Below are 16,070 nucleotides of genomic sequence, written 5' to 3' on the forward strand. Positions count from 1 at the left end.
GACTCAATGTGTGATACAGCGTTTTGGGCAAGATGTTGCCTTTTTGAAAGATTGGTTGCAAGCTCCTCACAGTCATTAATGTCAATGCTGATGAGATGTTTTTACTCAAGGACGTTCGTTGACAAATCAAAAGCTTTCACATCAGGTCAGTGATCTATTAAGAGCTTTGAAAGTATTAATTGAATTTAGAAACCATTTACCAGATATGGAAATGAATGAAGTGCTTTTATTAACTAGACTTTATGCATCAGGATAATGAAGGATTATTTTTAAAAATGGATCTGTGGACAAAGTAATCCAAGATCATTATTCAATGCTCGAAAACAGAAGGACTTTAATTTTATGAAATGACTTTGTAATGAGAAAATATTGTCTGTATTTTTTTAAAGGTCCAACTCAGAAGATGAACCTTTTTCAATCCATTACAAGTGGCTTGGACAATGTTTTGGAGAAAGATCCAACTGCAAGTATGTAACTTCATTTTATTGTCATTTTTGGGTGGGAATGGGGTTCTGGCAAAAGATGGAGGTGAAAGGAGGAAATGTTCACAGAACCTTATATGCCTACCCCATGCTTTTTAATTCCTTTTCAGTGGCTCATGCATTAATAGAATATTGGCATTGCCTCTGACACATATAGTGTGGTGTTCCAGGGCATTACATTACTGTCTTTAATCTTGGTGATACCTTTGTCTTTCAACTGAGCCCTTGGAGGAATGGTATTTTCGTTTAATTTGAGACCTGACCCATTTTGTGTAAGTTGTAAAGGCCCGTTATAAAATATTATTTATTTATTTTTATTTCTTACTTTTCCTGTCATGTCACCTTTGGACAAGAATTGATAGTGTTGGCCATGTTGAAGGCCAACTGTTACCAGAAAGTAAATCCAGTAGGAAGCTTCAATTCTTAGGAAAAGAATAAACCATAATATTTAACATATCATATTTCATTCTTATGTTTTGTTCTGTTAATTTATATGCAGGTTTTCCTCAAAGTAACATCAGAAATCTGGATGTCACTAATGCAGATGAAAATGGATTAATTTTGAAGTTGGGCAGTTTTTTAATTCATGGGATGTGGGCATCGCTGACTAAGCCAGCATTTATTGCCCATCCCTAATTGCCCTTGAGAAGGTGGTGGTGAGCTGTTTTCTTGAACCGTTGCAGTCCATGTGATGTAGGATGTTAGGGAGGGTGTTCCAGGATTTTGAACCAGCGACTGAAAGAGCGGCAATATATTTCCAAGTCAGGATGTTGAGCGACTTGGAGGGGAGGTTCCAGGTGGTGGTATTCCCATGCGCCTGCTGCTCTTGGTAGTGTTCGTGGGTTTGAAAGGTGCTGTCTAAGGAGCCTTGATGAGTTCTTGCAGTGCATCTTGCATATGGTACATACTGCTGCCACTGTGCGTCAGAGGTGAAGAGAGTGAATGTTTGTGTAAGGGGTGGCAATCAAACAGGCTGATATGTCCTGAATGATGTCAAGCTTCTTGAATGTTGCTGGAGCTGCACTCATTCAGCCAAGTGGAGAGTACTCCATCACACTCCTGACTTGTGCCTTGTAGACGGTGTACAGGCTTTGGGGAGTCAGGGGGTGAGTTACTTGCCACAGGATTCCTAGTCTCTGACTTGCCCTCATAGGCATAGTATTTATATGGCTAGTTCAGTTCAGATTCTGGTCAACATTACCCCCACGATGTTGATAGTGGGGTATTCAGCGATGGTAATGTCATTGAATGTCAAGGGGAAATGGTCAGATTCTCTCTTGTTGGAGATGGTTGTTGTCTGGCATTTGTGTAGCGTACCTGTTACTTGCCAAATTTCAGCCCAAGCCTGGATATTGGCCAAGTCTTGCTGCATTTGGACATGGACTGCTTCAGTATCTGAGGAGTTTCGAATGGTGCTGAACATTGTGCAATCATCGGCGAACATTCCCACTTCTGATTATTTATAAATTCTCCCAGTGTAGCTTGTAACTCTTTCGAGTACAAACACGTTTCCATCTGTTCCTATTCAGATGAAGTTACATTGTTTGCCATTGTGAGATTTGAACTCTTGATACTCTTTTGAGTAAACCTGTTTCCATCTGTTTCAGATGAAGTTACATTGTTTCATAGTTTTGCCATTGTGAGATTTGAACTCTTGATCTCAGGGTTACAAACCCAGTACCATAACCACTTGGCTATTTAGGCCAAGCCCCATTCCCACTTCTGACCTTATGATGAAAGGAAGGTCATTGATGAAGCAGCTGAAGATGATTAGGCCTAGGAGACTACCCTGAAGAGCTCCTGCAGTGATGTCCTGGTATCGTGATGATTGATCTCCTACAACTGCAACCATCTTCCTTTGTGCTAGGCATGACTCCAACCAGAGGAGAGTTTCCTCCTGATTCCCATTGACTCCAGTTTTGCTAGGGATCCTTGATGCCACATTCGTTCAAATGTCAACTTGATGTCAAGGGCAGTCACTCTCATCACACCTCTAGAGCTCAGCTCTTTTGTCCATGTTTGAACCAAGGTAATGGAGTCAGGAGCTGAGTGACCCCAGCGGAACCCAAACTGAGCGTCAGGGAGCAGGTTATTGCTGAGCAAATGTCTCTTGATAGCACTGTTGATGAAACCTTTTATCGCTTTACTGATGATCGAGGGTAGTCTGATGGGCGGTAATTGGCTGGGTTAGATTTGTCCTGCTTCTTGTGTGCAAGACATACCTTGGCAATTTTCCACATTGCCGGAGAGATGCCAGTGTTGTAGCTGTACTGGAACAGCTTGGTTTGGAGCCCGGCAAGTTCGGGAGCACGCATCTTCAGTACCATTGCTGGAATATTGTCAGGGCCCATAGCCTTTGCAGCACCCAGTGCCTTCAGCCGATTCTTGATATCACGCAGAATTAATTGAATTGCTGAAGATTGGCATTTGTAATGCTGGGGACCTCAGGAGGAAGTTGGGATGGATCATCCACTCAGCACTTCTGGCTGAGGATTGTTGCTAATGCTTCAGCTTTATCTTTATCTGAATATAAAGTTGACTGCATTAATGTGTCCTGTTTCTAGAAACAAATAGTACTGCTGACAAGCTCACTGCATTCTTCTGGTACTACTGGAAAAACTGGCTTGTCTGGGTACAAATTACCTCTAATTCTCTATTCCATAGCTGTCTGTTGTCTTCAGCAAATTCTTTAGTTTGTTTCTTATCCTTATTTACAGCTGTGACATGTTCACCATTTCATTTTTGTATTCAAACCTTAAGAGTACACTTAAAATTGTGGTTCTAAATTTGCTGTTAAAATTATGTTGTGGTTTATAGGTCTCTTTGCCACCTGTGTTCAAATGGTGCAGCAATTTCACATGACGGGCAGAGGCTTGGTGAATGTAAATATCCAAAGGTTGCCATCTGAATAGCGCAACTTCACTCTTAGCTTCACGAAAATAGCAGCTGCCTGTCTCATTGAATCGTGGTGTTGCTGTATTTGTGTGGAGGATTTGAATCAAATAAGCCACATGAAATTAAGTCTTGTAATTTCAAGTCTAAGTACAGTTTTAAAAACGTGATAGCTGTTAATTACTGCAAATCACTCTCTGGTGCAGAAAAGTTAACTTACAAGTATGAAGTGTCATTGTTTCAGGTTTTAACTGTTGGATAGTTTATTGTTACAACCAGGTGATAGGTAGCGAACTGGCTGCCCTCTATTCAACTTCAGTTGGACACAACAATCACAGAATCTTAATGGCACAGAAGGGGGCCATTCAGGCCATCGTGTCTACACTGGCTCTCCAAATTACCATTATGACCTAGTGCCATTGCCTTTTCCCTATACCCCTGCACATTGTTTCTATTCAAATACTCATCTAATGCCCTCTTGAATGCCTCGATTGAACCTGCCTTCCAGGCATTGCATTCCAGACCCAAACCAATCGTTATGTGAAAAAGTTTTTTTCTCATATCACACTGGCTTTTTTTGGAAATCACTTTAAATCTGTGCCCTCTCGTTCTTGATCCTTTTACAAGTGAGAGCAGCTACTCCCTATCTACTCTGTCCAGCCCCCTCATGATTTTGAACATCTCTATCAAATCTCCTCTTAGCGGCCATCTCTCCAAGAAGAACAGTCCCAACTTCTCCAACCTATCTTTGTAACTGAAGTTTCTCATCCCTGGAACCATTCTTGTAAACCTCTTCTGCACTCTCCAGTGTGTTCACACCCTTCCTATAATGTGGCGCCCACAACTGTACACAATACTCCAGCCGAGGTCTAACGAGTGTTTTATATGAATTCAGCATAACCTCCTTGCTCTTGTACCCTATGTCCCTATTAATAAATCCCAGAATATTATATGCTTTATTAACTGCTCACTCTACCTGTCTTGCCACCTTCAATGATCTATGCATATATACATCCAGGTCTTTCTTTTGCACCCCCTTCAAAATTTCATCCCTTATATTATCTGTCCACGTTCTTCCCACCAAAGTGCATCACCTCACACTTCTCTTTATCTGCCACATATCTGCCCACTCCATCAACTTGTCTATGTCCTTTTGAACTTCTACACTGTCCTCGTACTTTACAACGCTCCCAAACTTCTTTTAACCTACAAACCTTGAAATTGCTCCCTGTACCAAGATCTAGTTCATTAATAGCAGGAAAAGCAAGGGTCCCAATACTGACCCCTGGGGAACTCCACTACTAACCTTCCTCTAGCATGAAAAATATCCATTGACCATTGCCCTCTGCCTCCTATTTTTCAGCCAATTTTGTATGCATGTTGTTACTGTCTCTTTGATTCCATGAACAATAACTTTTTTCACAAGTCTGTTGTGTGGCACTGTATCAAATGCCTTTTGAAAGTCCATGTACACCACATCAACAGCATCACCCTCATCGACCTTTTACATGTCCAAAAAACTCCAAGTTAGTTAAACACTATTTCCCCATTAGAAATCCACGCTGGCTCTTCCTTATCAACCCATATTTTTCCATGTGACTACTAATTCTATCCCGAATAATTGTTTCTAGAATCCTGCTCCCAAAGGTTTAAGTTTCTTCTCATGAGGATATGCCTTTTCCAAATCAGAATGTTTAAATATTTAAGCTGTGAGGAATAAGGAGCCAATCAAACAAGGTTTTCTTGAGTCAAAGAGCAAATTTATTAACCACTAAACCCAAGAAAAATAATAAAAACGCAACATCAGGCTTTTGGCTCTCATGCAATCATTTGGGCCCATACACACATTCAAGTATCAGAAATGAGGCATTAGATTCCAAGTGAAAAAAAGGTAAAAGAGTATTTGGTAAAGTGTCCTTTGATTGTCCTTGAGGCATGGATTTTAAACACTGTCCCCAATTTAGTTTAACTGGTTTCTTGGATGTGGTTAGCTGTAGATGATTTTGCAATTATTATGAGATCTCAGTTTGCTGGTAGGTTTCTGGTAGAGTTGGCTTCTCAAACCAGGTGACATTCTTATTCCAAAAGAGAGAGGAGGAAAGAGAGCAGCCTTCAGCCTGTTTCCTCTGCTGAAGACTTTCTTGACACTGCCTTGGTCACTTGCAATCTCTCTAAAGTGGTTGGGCAGCCTTGCCTTGAAATACTTCACTCATTGTGCATTTCCAAGAGGTTTTGGGTATGTCTGTATGTGGCAGCAATTGTTTCAATATCCAGTACTTTACGTTTTTAATGTCCCTTCCTTGGACAGTTATGAGTTTTGATGGGTATCTGGATTACAGGAAATGTCTCTCCCTTCACACTTGCTTGAGGGTGCTTTGTTTTCTTCTCCCCTTCACCTTGGAATGTGGCCTTCCAGTTTTCAGCAGTTTGCTCTGTCTCAGTTCATATTGCAGAATTTCCAGCCAGTTGAAAAGTCATATTTTCAAAAAACAAAAAAGTATTTCCTTATGAAAAAGAAAATTAAACCTTTGCTATTATTAACAGAGGTGGTTGAATAGAGGGGAGCCAGTTTACCCCTTCTCACCTGGTCATAACATTATGCATGTCAAATTAAAAGTTTTATTTTTTAAAAGCATTTTCTTTAATTTTCGCTTTCTCAATCTGATCCTTCCCTCTTTTTAATTCTCTTTTTGTGCCTAATTTGACATTTAATTCACAAACTCTAATTTACAGTTCCATCTCAATCATTACACTGTTGATTTCTGAATCCTTCAGTCTAATTGATTAAGAAGATACACATTTTGTTCCTCCGTTGAGCCCTCCCTGACCTTTTTAGTTTAAAGCCTTATTTACAGCTTTCTTTTGCTGCACTGGTGCCAGTGCCCCATGTATTGAAACCCCTGCTTGCCACACCACAGTCATGCATTTAAACCTTTAACCTGTTTGTCCCGATGGCAATTTTTGTATGGCTCAGATAGTTATCCGGTTCTGGTTTTTGATTTGTACCCAAGCTTCTCAAACACCCTGGGCTCCCTTAGTTGTCCTTAACACTGGCCCCAGGTAGGCAACATAGCCTTTGGGATTCCAGGTCATGGCTGTGGAGTACAATATCTGTCCCCTGATTATACTATCCCCTACAGGTACCATGCCCTAAGAGGACATCAGCAGTCATGGTCTTCCATTGGATTGGTCTATGATTATGCTTGGCAAAGTTTGTCATTGCCTTCTGCAGTATGGCTGACCAGGAAACTCTCCCGCCCTTTACCACCTACAATCAGGGGTATTGGATCAAGTTACAGACTAATAACCTTTTTGGCGACTTTATGAATGTACCTTCTGTAGCCTTCATGTCTTGACGTGGGTCTTGAACCCTGAGCTTCTGGCCCAGAGATATGGACGCTATCATTGTGCCACAAGACCTCTTGGCTCCCCCCCCACCCCACCACTACTGTGTTCATATTTGCTACCCCCTGGCCCCAAGATGGCTTCCTGCACCACAGTGACATAGTCAGTTTACCCATCCTCCTTGCGGTCTTTGCTCTCATCCATGCAAGTAGCAGGTAAATCTACCAGCCACCTACTGTACAGTGAGGCTTGAAAATAATTCTCCAATGTGCTCTGTACCTCCATAATGTTGACAAAATTCTGTTTCAAGCAAACTGCTGTCCTGGAAATTGCAGAAGAGTTGGAAATGTTTATTACCAGATATATCTTTTCGAGGTAGGGGAAGAGAATAAGTGATAGTCTATTTTCTAGAATTATATTGTCTACTGCCTCTAGTTGTCAGCTTGTCCGACATCCATTTTTGGATGAACCAAAATTTCCTCCTGTTAAGCACTGGGAAAAATGAAACCATCACCTTTAGCCTCTGAACAAACTCTGTGTACCCTTGCCATTGATTCTATCCCTTTGCCTCTGGTTCATGTTGAAACAGGCAGTTCACAAGTTTGTATTTGACTCAGCTGAGTTTCTGACCTCATTTCCACCCTTATCATCAGACTGCCCACTTCCACCACCATAATGTCACCCCTCCTTACACTAAGCTTTGTGTTTTTGAATGCCCAATTGCCCATACCATGTTCTGCAAACCATCAGCTCTGTTCTTATTGACTTGCATTGGTATCCGGCCACTCAGCAATTTCAGTTTAAAATTCTTATCCTCATATTTAAATCCGTTCTTATTTCTGCAATCTCTCTCAGCTCCACAAGCCCTCTCCTCAAGAACTCTCCCTCTTCCTCTGTGTTCTTGTGCATCCCTCCTCTGCCTCCCACACTGGCAGCTATGGCATTAGTTCTCTAGGCCTCACCCTCTGGAATTCCCTCCCTAAACTGCTTCACCTCCATCTCATTTTGGACCCTCCATTAAATCCACCTTTTTGACCAATTTTTTGGTCTTTCCCTTTCTAATATCTCCTTTGCCCTGGCATTTATTGCCCATTCCTTATTGCCTTGAGAAGGTGGTAGTGAGCTGCCTTCCTGAATCACTGCAGTCCATGTGGTGTAAGTACATTCATAGTGCTGTTAGGAAGTGAGTTCCAGGATTTTGACCCAGCGACAGTGAAGGAGCAGCGATATATTTCCAAGTCAGGACGGTGAGTGACTTGGAGGGGAACTTGCAGGTGGTGGAGTTCCCATGTATCTGCTGCCTTTGTCCTTCTAGATGGTAGTGGTCGTGGGTTTGGAAAGTGCTGTCTAAGGTGCCTTGGTAGGTTCCTGCAGTGCATCTTGTAGATGGTACGCACTGCTGCTACTGTGCAGCGGTGGTGGAGCGAGTGAATGTTTGTAGATGTGGTGCTAATCAAGCAGACTGCTTTTTCCTGGATGGTATCAAGCTTCTTGAGTGTTGTGGGAGCTGCATTCATCCAGGCAAGTGGGGAGTATTCCATCACACTCCTGACTTGTGCCTTGTGGACAGGCTTTGGGGAGTCAGGAGATGACTTACTCATTGCACAATTCCTAACTTCTGACCTGCTCTTGTAGCCACAGTATTTATATGGTAGTTCAGTTCAGTTTCTGGTTGTTAATGTGTTGTTAAATAATTGAAAATAAACAAACAGATTCAAAGATGCTAATGAGATGAAATAGGAGAATGAGTAAAATGGATAAATGAGAAACACAAGTTACTTTGAAAATAATTTGTTTACACCATTAGACCATAAGACATAGGAGCAGAAATTAGGCTATTCGGCCCATTGAGTCTGCTCTGCCATTCAATCATGGCTGATAAGTTTCTCAACTCCATTCTCCCGCCTTCTCTCCGTAACACATAGGAAATTATGGCAGAATTTCATGACTTCATGGAGTGAAGTGGCAAGATTACTTGGGTTACTTTGTTACGAGAAAAGCTTTGTGATCAAAAGTAAACCACAGATAAATTGTTCATGTAAGTTGGTTTGGGAGCAGCTTGAAATGTCCCTTCTTGGCTAATTTAAAAGAAAAAAATAAGATTTCCCATCAGTTAGCTGAAAGGAACAAAACAGTTGATTAGCTTTGTAATATAATTGGTTGCAATTTTCCTATTTATTTTGTAACTATGTGTAAAAAAAAAGAAAGGAAATAAATTATTTTCTGAAGTTCATTTTGTTTTATTTTTGGAAACTATGTCCAGTAACCATTCCCTTCTAATTAGTAGATTTGCAATTTCATTATTGGCTAAGGGAATTGCAAACTGGAGGGCAAAAGACTGCTGCCACCAGCCTGCCACTTCCCATGTTTCCTCTTAGTAGTTTTTTCTGCATATTTTGGTATATAAAAATCAATTTAAGGTTAAGTGTCAAAAAAATCTGCATAAGTGCCAACATGCACATCGTGCTGACTTGAGTAGTTTTGATTTGCGTTTTGCTTCTGCCCACTTTATTTTTAATATATTTTTATTTGACAGAAGAAGAGTGATTTCAATAAAAATCATTAAGTTACAGAGTCTGTTGTGGTCGACTATTGGTGATTTTTTTTCATTGTACTTTCTGGAGTACTGCTGTGAAGTCTGTTATACTTTATGATAGGAATTTGACATTTTGTTAGAACAGCATAAATTAAATATACTGATGCCTATCATATTTTCTTTGCAGTAATTCAGCTTCACCTATCAGTCTGCTTCTTGTGTTTCCAGTATAATCATAAAAAGAAACTGATATTTTTGCCACGTCAGTGACAAAGCTGATAGTGCAGAGCAATTAAAATATCAATGAAATGTGGTAAAAGGAAGCTGTACAACTTGGTTTCATTTTTGTGCTAAACCTGTTTGTTGAATTAATATTTCATGGTGTTAGATCAAAACACCACAGTGACACATTTCCTCTGTTGTAACAATTCACAAATTCTTCCTTTATATTCAAGTTTATGATACTATAAATTAGCAGATTTCCTGTTGTGTTGCTCATAGTGAGTTGGAGAATATACCATTTTATAATAATAGGAGTGTTATGCCATGTGCTGTTGGAGCCACTGATTTGCAGTGAATGAATTTTTTTTATTACTTTGTATTTTGAGATTTTCATCTTTTGAATGGATTTGAGGTCGAATTTGGCAAAATAATTTTTGCTAACCCAATCAGTGTCATTCATTATGCTTAAACAAAAATCACATGGCCTTTATTTATATTTATTCGTTTATCTGTGTGTTTTTTAATTCCATTTAAAAAAAAATACAAGAATATACATGTTCCATTTAGGAGTATGTACCTACTTCTTAATAGTACTGGGGATTTTCTTGGGGTTTAGCAGTATTAGGAGGAGGTTCTAGGTTTTGTTAGCACTGTGGAAATGGTCATCGGACTTTGCAGCATTGAGCAGGGGGAGTCATGGGTCTCACAGTACTGTGAAAGGGAAATTTGACAATACTGGGGTGGGGATGGATTGTAAGTTTCCAATAGATCTCAGCAAACACTGAATTAATTGTTTTTTTAGTTCTTCCCTGAAAAAGTACTGTTTTCTTAAATTAGATATTGGAACCGCACAAATAAATATGCTATGTGGCCGTTTCACTGAAACTCTTGAGTAAATGCATGTCTGTTTTAATATTATGTTATTACTTGTAACCAGTACAAGTCAATCAGCAATTTTTGAATTCTTCATGGAAGTGGCTGGAAGAGGTAGGTGTTGTGCAAGCAGCCTCCTTGTAAATGGTCAGTTTTCCTGTTAATTGGAATTGCTCTTTCGAAATTCTAACACAATTTAAGAATCCCATTCAAAATGGTTGCCATTTTACCATAATACAAAAATTATGATTCACTCAACAGTAAATAGTTAGCATTTCACTCACCTTTTAGCTGCATAATATTTTATATGATGGCAGTCACTAATGAGAGTGTCTCTGTATCTCGACTAGCTTGCAGAAATAAAAACTAAACTTAGTAGCTTAAAGTTTTACTAAAGTTTTACTAAAGTCTTACTCAAATAATTCAACTTTTTCTAATGCCATTTCCAAAAACACAAGCTGAAGCATTAAGGGGTGAGGGACATATTCATTTTTGCCTCCTGAGCCTTTAATTGGTGGAACAATTCTTTTCTAAACCCTCTTAGATTTTGTTCATATGGAATTAAAGAGTGTTTGATTCCAGTGAAGCATTACATAGTATTCATATTTGACCATTGAGAGGTAGCCTGTATTTTAAACATATTGTTTAGAGTTTGGCACCTTTTTAATAACAGATTTAAATGGTAAACAAACTATGTTTTTGCACCTTCCAGAAGGCGCAACGATTCAGAAACACTATTTCTGTCTTTTAAACTGTCTGTTTCTGAAGGATCTTATCCTAGTGGAATCAGTCAATAATCTTTGTCTTGCCAATGCTGGGTTTACAGTGACTTATTGAAATGGGTTTGCCCACAAGCATCATGGCAACCGATGGAGGGGAACGAATACTCTTGTGGTTCCCAATGTCAGGTTCCATCTTGATCTACCCACTTGCTCCTTTGGTACTTCCTTCAAGCCACTTAATTCTCTACTACCTCTCCCATTTCTACCAAATTTATTCATTTCTTCTTTGCTGAGATCTCCTCCCTCCTTCCCCAATTTCCTTCTGCATGGAACAACTTCTCATCATTGATTTCAACTTTCAAATAGATTCATCTTGCCTCTTCTCTTCACCTCCATGCTGATTCAGTTTCATCTTCCACATACAATTCCCTACTAATGGCTATTCCCCTAGTCTTATCATCCTTGCTGCCTCTTGAGACATTTATCTTTGATTAAGCCATTTCTGTCTATCTCCTTTTCTCGTTTCTATACACTTTTTGCTGCCTGCTTTGATTCCCTTTACAGGTGCCCTCACCACAGCAGATGACAGATTGTCCTGAACATTTTCACTTGAAGCACCAAATCTGATGAGCTTTCATAATCTACCTCGATGGCTGCCTGTACTCCAGCCTGCTACCTCGATCATTAACAACTTTACGTCTTCTCTTAAATCCTCAACAGTGTCATCTCAATGAGACTTGACTCCTCTTGACTCATTCCTGATTATATAACTGCTTGTCCCAATGCTTTATTGTATTCAGTGGTTCCCTTTTTGGTTTTGTTCTTCCATTTTTATTAACCATAAGGCTGATTTCTCTAACACTTTAACCTCTGTTGTCCAGCTAGTGCATGTGCCATCACCTGTTTTAACTCTCTCCTGGCTACAACTGGATAGATAGAATCCCCTGCAATGATTTATTTTCCTGTTACTGCATTGTTAGCTCTGGGGACCCCAAAGATCTCTCATTAGCCCCTTCTTATTGATTGTTTATATGCTGTGTTACTTTCCAGTTAGGGACCTTGTTTTAACCAATAGAGCTAGGACAAGATTTCACTTTTTTTTTCACTTTTGTATTGTGGATGCCTAGCCTCTTTTCCAATACTTCTAAGCTAATTCAGCTGATTACTTTTGCAATAAGACACTGTGAGGCCCACTGTATATTCTTCCACTAGTTTCAAATTGGCCAACTTCCAGCTTCTGTTCCCTCACAAAATTCAAACTGAAATTAAGCCTTACCCACGTTCCACATGGTCAGTAATGATGTTAGCTCTTTGCTCTGCTTCAAGTGCAGCTTATCTAACTGTCAATTGCACTGGTTACCTTCTCTCAGTGAGCTACATACAGCATGAGGTCCAAACTGCAACTAACTCAGCAAAAACGCCTCAATAAAGTGAAAGCAGAGAACCTTCTTAAGCTCCACCTGTTTTCATAATGATGTAGTCTGCACTGGGCTGTGCTCAAACTCAGATTAACTACCCCTAATTTATAATTTCTTCTTTGATCTGATGAAGTAAAAGGGTTTTACAATCTTTCAGGGTTTACTGAATGCTTTTAAACTTACTTAACTCTAACTCTGAAAACAAAAGCACGTCTCTGAACTGCCATTGTTCTTCCAAGCATTGCAGACATTAGATCTCCGGCTCTTTAGCTAAGTAAACACATCTGTTTTATAGCTCTATCTCTTCTGACATTATTAAACAAACATGGGCTACCTTTTGAACTGTAATTTCTTTAGGTTTTCTGGTAGTCTTTAAAACACAACACTTTAATTACCTTATCATTTTAGCTGTTAGCTGCTTGAGGCAACATGGTCCCAACCTTTCAAGTATAAAGTGAGGGAGATGGTGGCAGAGTGGTGTTGTCAGGGGACTAGTAATCCAGTGACACAGGGTAATGCTCTGTGTAAAGCTCAGGTAATGTCCCAGGGCAATACTCTGTGGATCCAGGTTCGAAATTTGAATTCAATAAAAATCTGAAATTAAATGTCCTTTAGGGAAGGAAATCTGCCGTCCTTGTCTACATGTGACTTCAGACCCTCAGCAATGTGGTTGACGCTTAAGACTAGTCAGTTATATCAAACTGCTACGAAGTCTTAAAAAAAGAAACTGGACGGACCACCAGGCATCGACCTTAGCACTAGAAACAAAACAGCAAACTCAGCCCTGTCAACCCTGCCAAGTCCTTCTTACTAATATCTGGTGCCAAAATTGGGAGAGCTGTCTCACAGACTAGTCATGCATCAGTCTGACATAGTCATACTCACTCAGGTAATCACCCAGACACCACCATCACCATTCTCGAGTATGTCCTGTTCCACCGGCAGGACAGACCCAGTAGACGTGGTGGTATGGTGGTATATAGTTGGGAGGGAGTTGCCTTGGGAGTCAACATCGACTCTGAATCCCATGAAGTCTCATGGCATCAGGTCATACGTGGTCAGCTGGTGAGTCAGTACTGCTCTAAGTTGAACACTATTTAGAGGATACACTGAGGATGGCAAGGGTGCAGAATGTACTCTGGTTGGGGGACTTCATGTCCATCACCAAAAGTGGCTCGGTAGCACAATTACAGACCGAGCTGGGCAAGTCCTAAAGGACATAACTGCTAGACTGGTTCTGTGGCAGATGGTGAGGGAACCAACGAGGGAAAAACATACTTGACCTCATTATCACCAACCTGCCAGTCCCAGATGCAACTGTGACGGACTGTATCAGTAGGAGTGACCACTGCACAATCCTTGTGGAGACGAAGTCTTGTCTTCACATTGAGGACACCCTCCATCATGCCTGGCACTACTACCGTGCTAAATGGGATAGATTTCGTACAGATCTAGCAACCCAAGATTGGGCACCATGAGGCGTTGTCAGCCATCAGCAGCAACAGGATTGTACTCAACCACCATTTGTAACCTCATGGCCTGGCATATCCCCCACTCTACCATTACTATCAAGCTAGGGGACCAACCCTGGTTCAATGAAGAGTGCAGGAGGGCATGCCAGGAGCAGCACCAGCATACCTAAAAATGAGATGTCAACCTGGTGAAGCTGCAGCACAGGACTACTTGCTTGCAAACAGCTTAAGCAGCAAGTGATAGATAGAGCTAAGCAATTATGCAACCAATGGATCAGATCCAAACTTTCCGGCCTTGCCACATCCAGTCGTAACTGGTGGTGGACGATTAAACAACTCACTGGAGGAGGAGCCTCCACAAATATCCCTATTCTCAATGAGGGGGGAGCCCAGCATTTTAATGCAAAAGATAAGGCTGAAGCATTCACAACAATCTTCAGCCAGAAGTGCCGAGTGGATGATCCATCTCGGCCTCTTCTGGAGGTCTCCAACATCACAGATGCCAGCCTTCAGCCAATTAGATTCACTCCATGTGGTATCAAGAAACGGCTGAAGGCATTGGATACTACAAAGGCTATGGGCCCTGACAATATTCCGGCAATAGTACTGAAGACTTGTGCTCCAGAACTTGCCAAGCTCCTAGTCAAGCTGTTCCACTACAGCTGCAATACTGGCATCACCCCAGCAATGTGGAAAATTGCCCAGTTATTGCTGTAGACAAAAAGCAGGACAAATCCAACCTGGCGAATTACTGCCTCATCAGCCTACTCTTGATCATCAGTAGAGTGCTGGAAGGAGTATTCAACTATACAATCAAGCGACAGTTGCTTAGCAATAACCTACTCACTGACGCTCGATTTGGGTTCCGCCAGCGTCGCTCAGTTTCTGACCTCGTTACAGTCTTGGTTCAAACATGGACAAAAGAGCTGACCTGTGGAGGTGAGGTGAGAGTGACTGTTCTTGTCATCAGGGCAATATTTGACAGAGGGTGGCATCAAGCAGCCCTAGCAAAACTGGAGCCAATGGAAATTGGAGGAAAACACTCCGCTGGTTGAAGTCATACCCAGCAAAAAGGAAGATGGTTGTGATTGTTGGAGGTCAGTCAACTCAGTTGCAGGACATCACTGCTAGAGTTCCTCAGAGTAGTGTCATAGGCCCAACTATCTTCAGCTGCTTCGTCAAGGACCTCCCTTTCATCATAAGTTCAAAAGTGGGGATGTTCCCTGATGATTGCACAATGTTCAGCACCATTCACGATTCCTCAAACACTGAAGCAGTCCATGTCCATATGCAGAAGACCTAGATAATAGCCAGGCTTGGGCTGACAAATGGCAAGTAATGTTCATGCCACACGTGCCAGGCAATGGCCATCTCCAACAAGAGAGAATCTCACTATTGCCCCATGGCATTTAATGGCATTACCATTGCTGAATCCCCACGATCAACATCCTGGGGTTACCATCGACCAGAAACTGAACTGGCCTCGCCATATAAATAATGTGGCTACAGGAGCAGGTCAGAAGCCAGGAGTCGTGCAACAAGTAACTCACCTCCTGAGTTACTCAAAAGGCTGTCCACCAGCTACAAGGCACAAGTCAAGAGTCTGATGGAATACTCTCCACTTGCCTGGATGAGTGCAGCTCCAACAACACTCAAGAAGCTTGACACCATACAGGACAAAACAGCCTGCTTGCTTTGCACTCCATCCACAAAGATTCACCCCCTCCACCACTGACATAGTGGCAGCAATGTGTACTGTCTACAAGTTGCACTGCAGGAACTCACCAAGCCTCTTTAGGGAGCACCTTCCAAACCAACAGCCACTACCATCTAGAAGGACAAGGGCAGCAGGTAGATGGGAACACCACCACCTGAAAGTTCCCTTCCAAGCCACTCACCATTCTGACTTGGAACTATATCACTGTTTCTCCACTGTCGCTAGATCAAAATCCTGGAACTCCCTCCCTAACAGCACAGTGGATGTACCTACACCACATGGACTGCAGCGATTCAGGAAGACAGTTCACCACCACCTTCTCATGGGCAATTAAGGATTGGCAATAAATGCTGGCATAGCCAGTGATACCTACATCCCATGAACGAATAAT

The 16,070-nt window shown here is 41.3% G+C and overlaps 1 protein-coding gene across 5 annotated transcripts in view; it reads left to right on the top strand.

Annotated features, from left to right (window-relative positions):
* The window catches only part of bckdhb (branched chain keto acid dehydrogenase E1 subunit beta), a 358,392-nt gene that overhangs the window by 4,930 nt on the left and 337,392 nt on the right, over positions 1 to 16,070 (top strand). For all 5 annotated transcript variants that reach the window (XR_005943144.1, XR_005943143.1, XM_041188861.1 and 2 more), the window contains exon 2: positions 390 to 467. Coding sequence is in view for 3 of the 5 variants with exons in the window: in XM_041188861.1 (XP_041044795.1) it covers positions 390 to 467 (78 nt within the window). In the remaining 2 variants the exon portion in view is untranslated. The remainder of the gene's footprint in view (positions 1 to 389; positions 468 to 16,070) is intronic.

The sequence above is a fragment of the Carcharodon carcharias genome, chromosome 5, assembly GCF_017639515.1.
Source record: "Carcharodon carcharias isolate sCarCar2 chromosome 5, sCarCar2.pri, whole genome shotgun sequence".
NCBI classification, from domain to species: Eukaryota; Metazoa; Chordata; class Chondrichthyes; order Lamniformes; family Lamnidae; genus Carcharodon; species Carcharodon carcharias.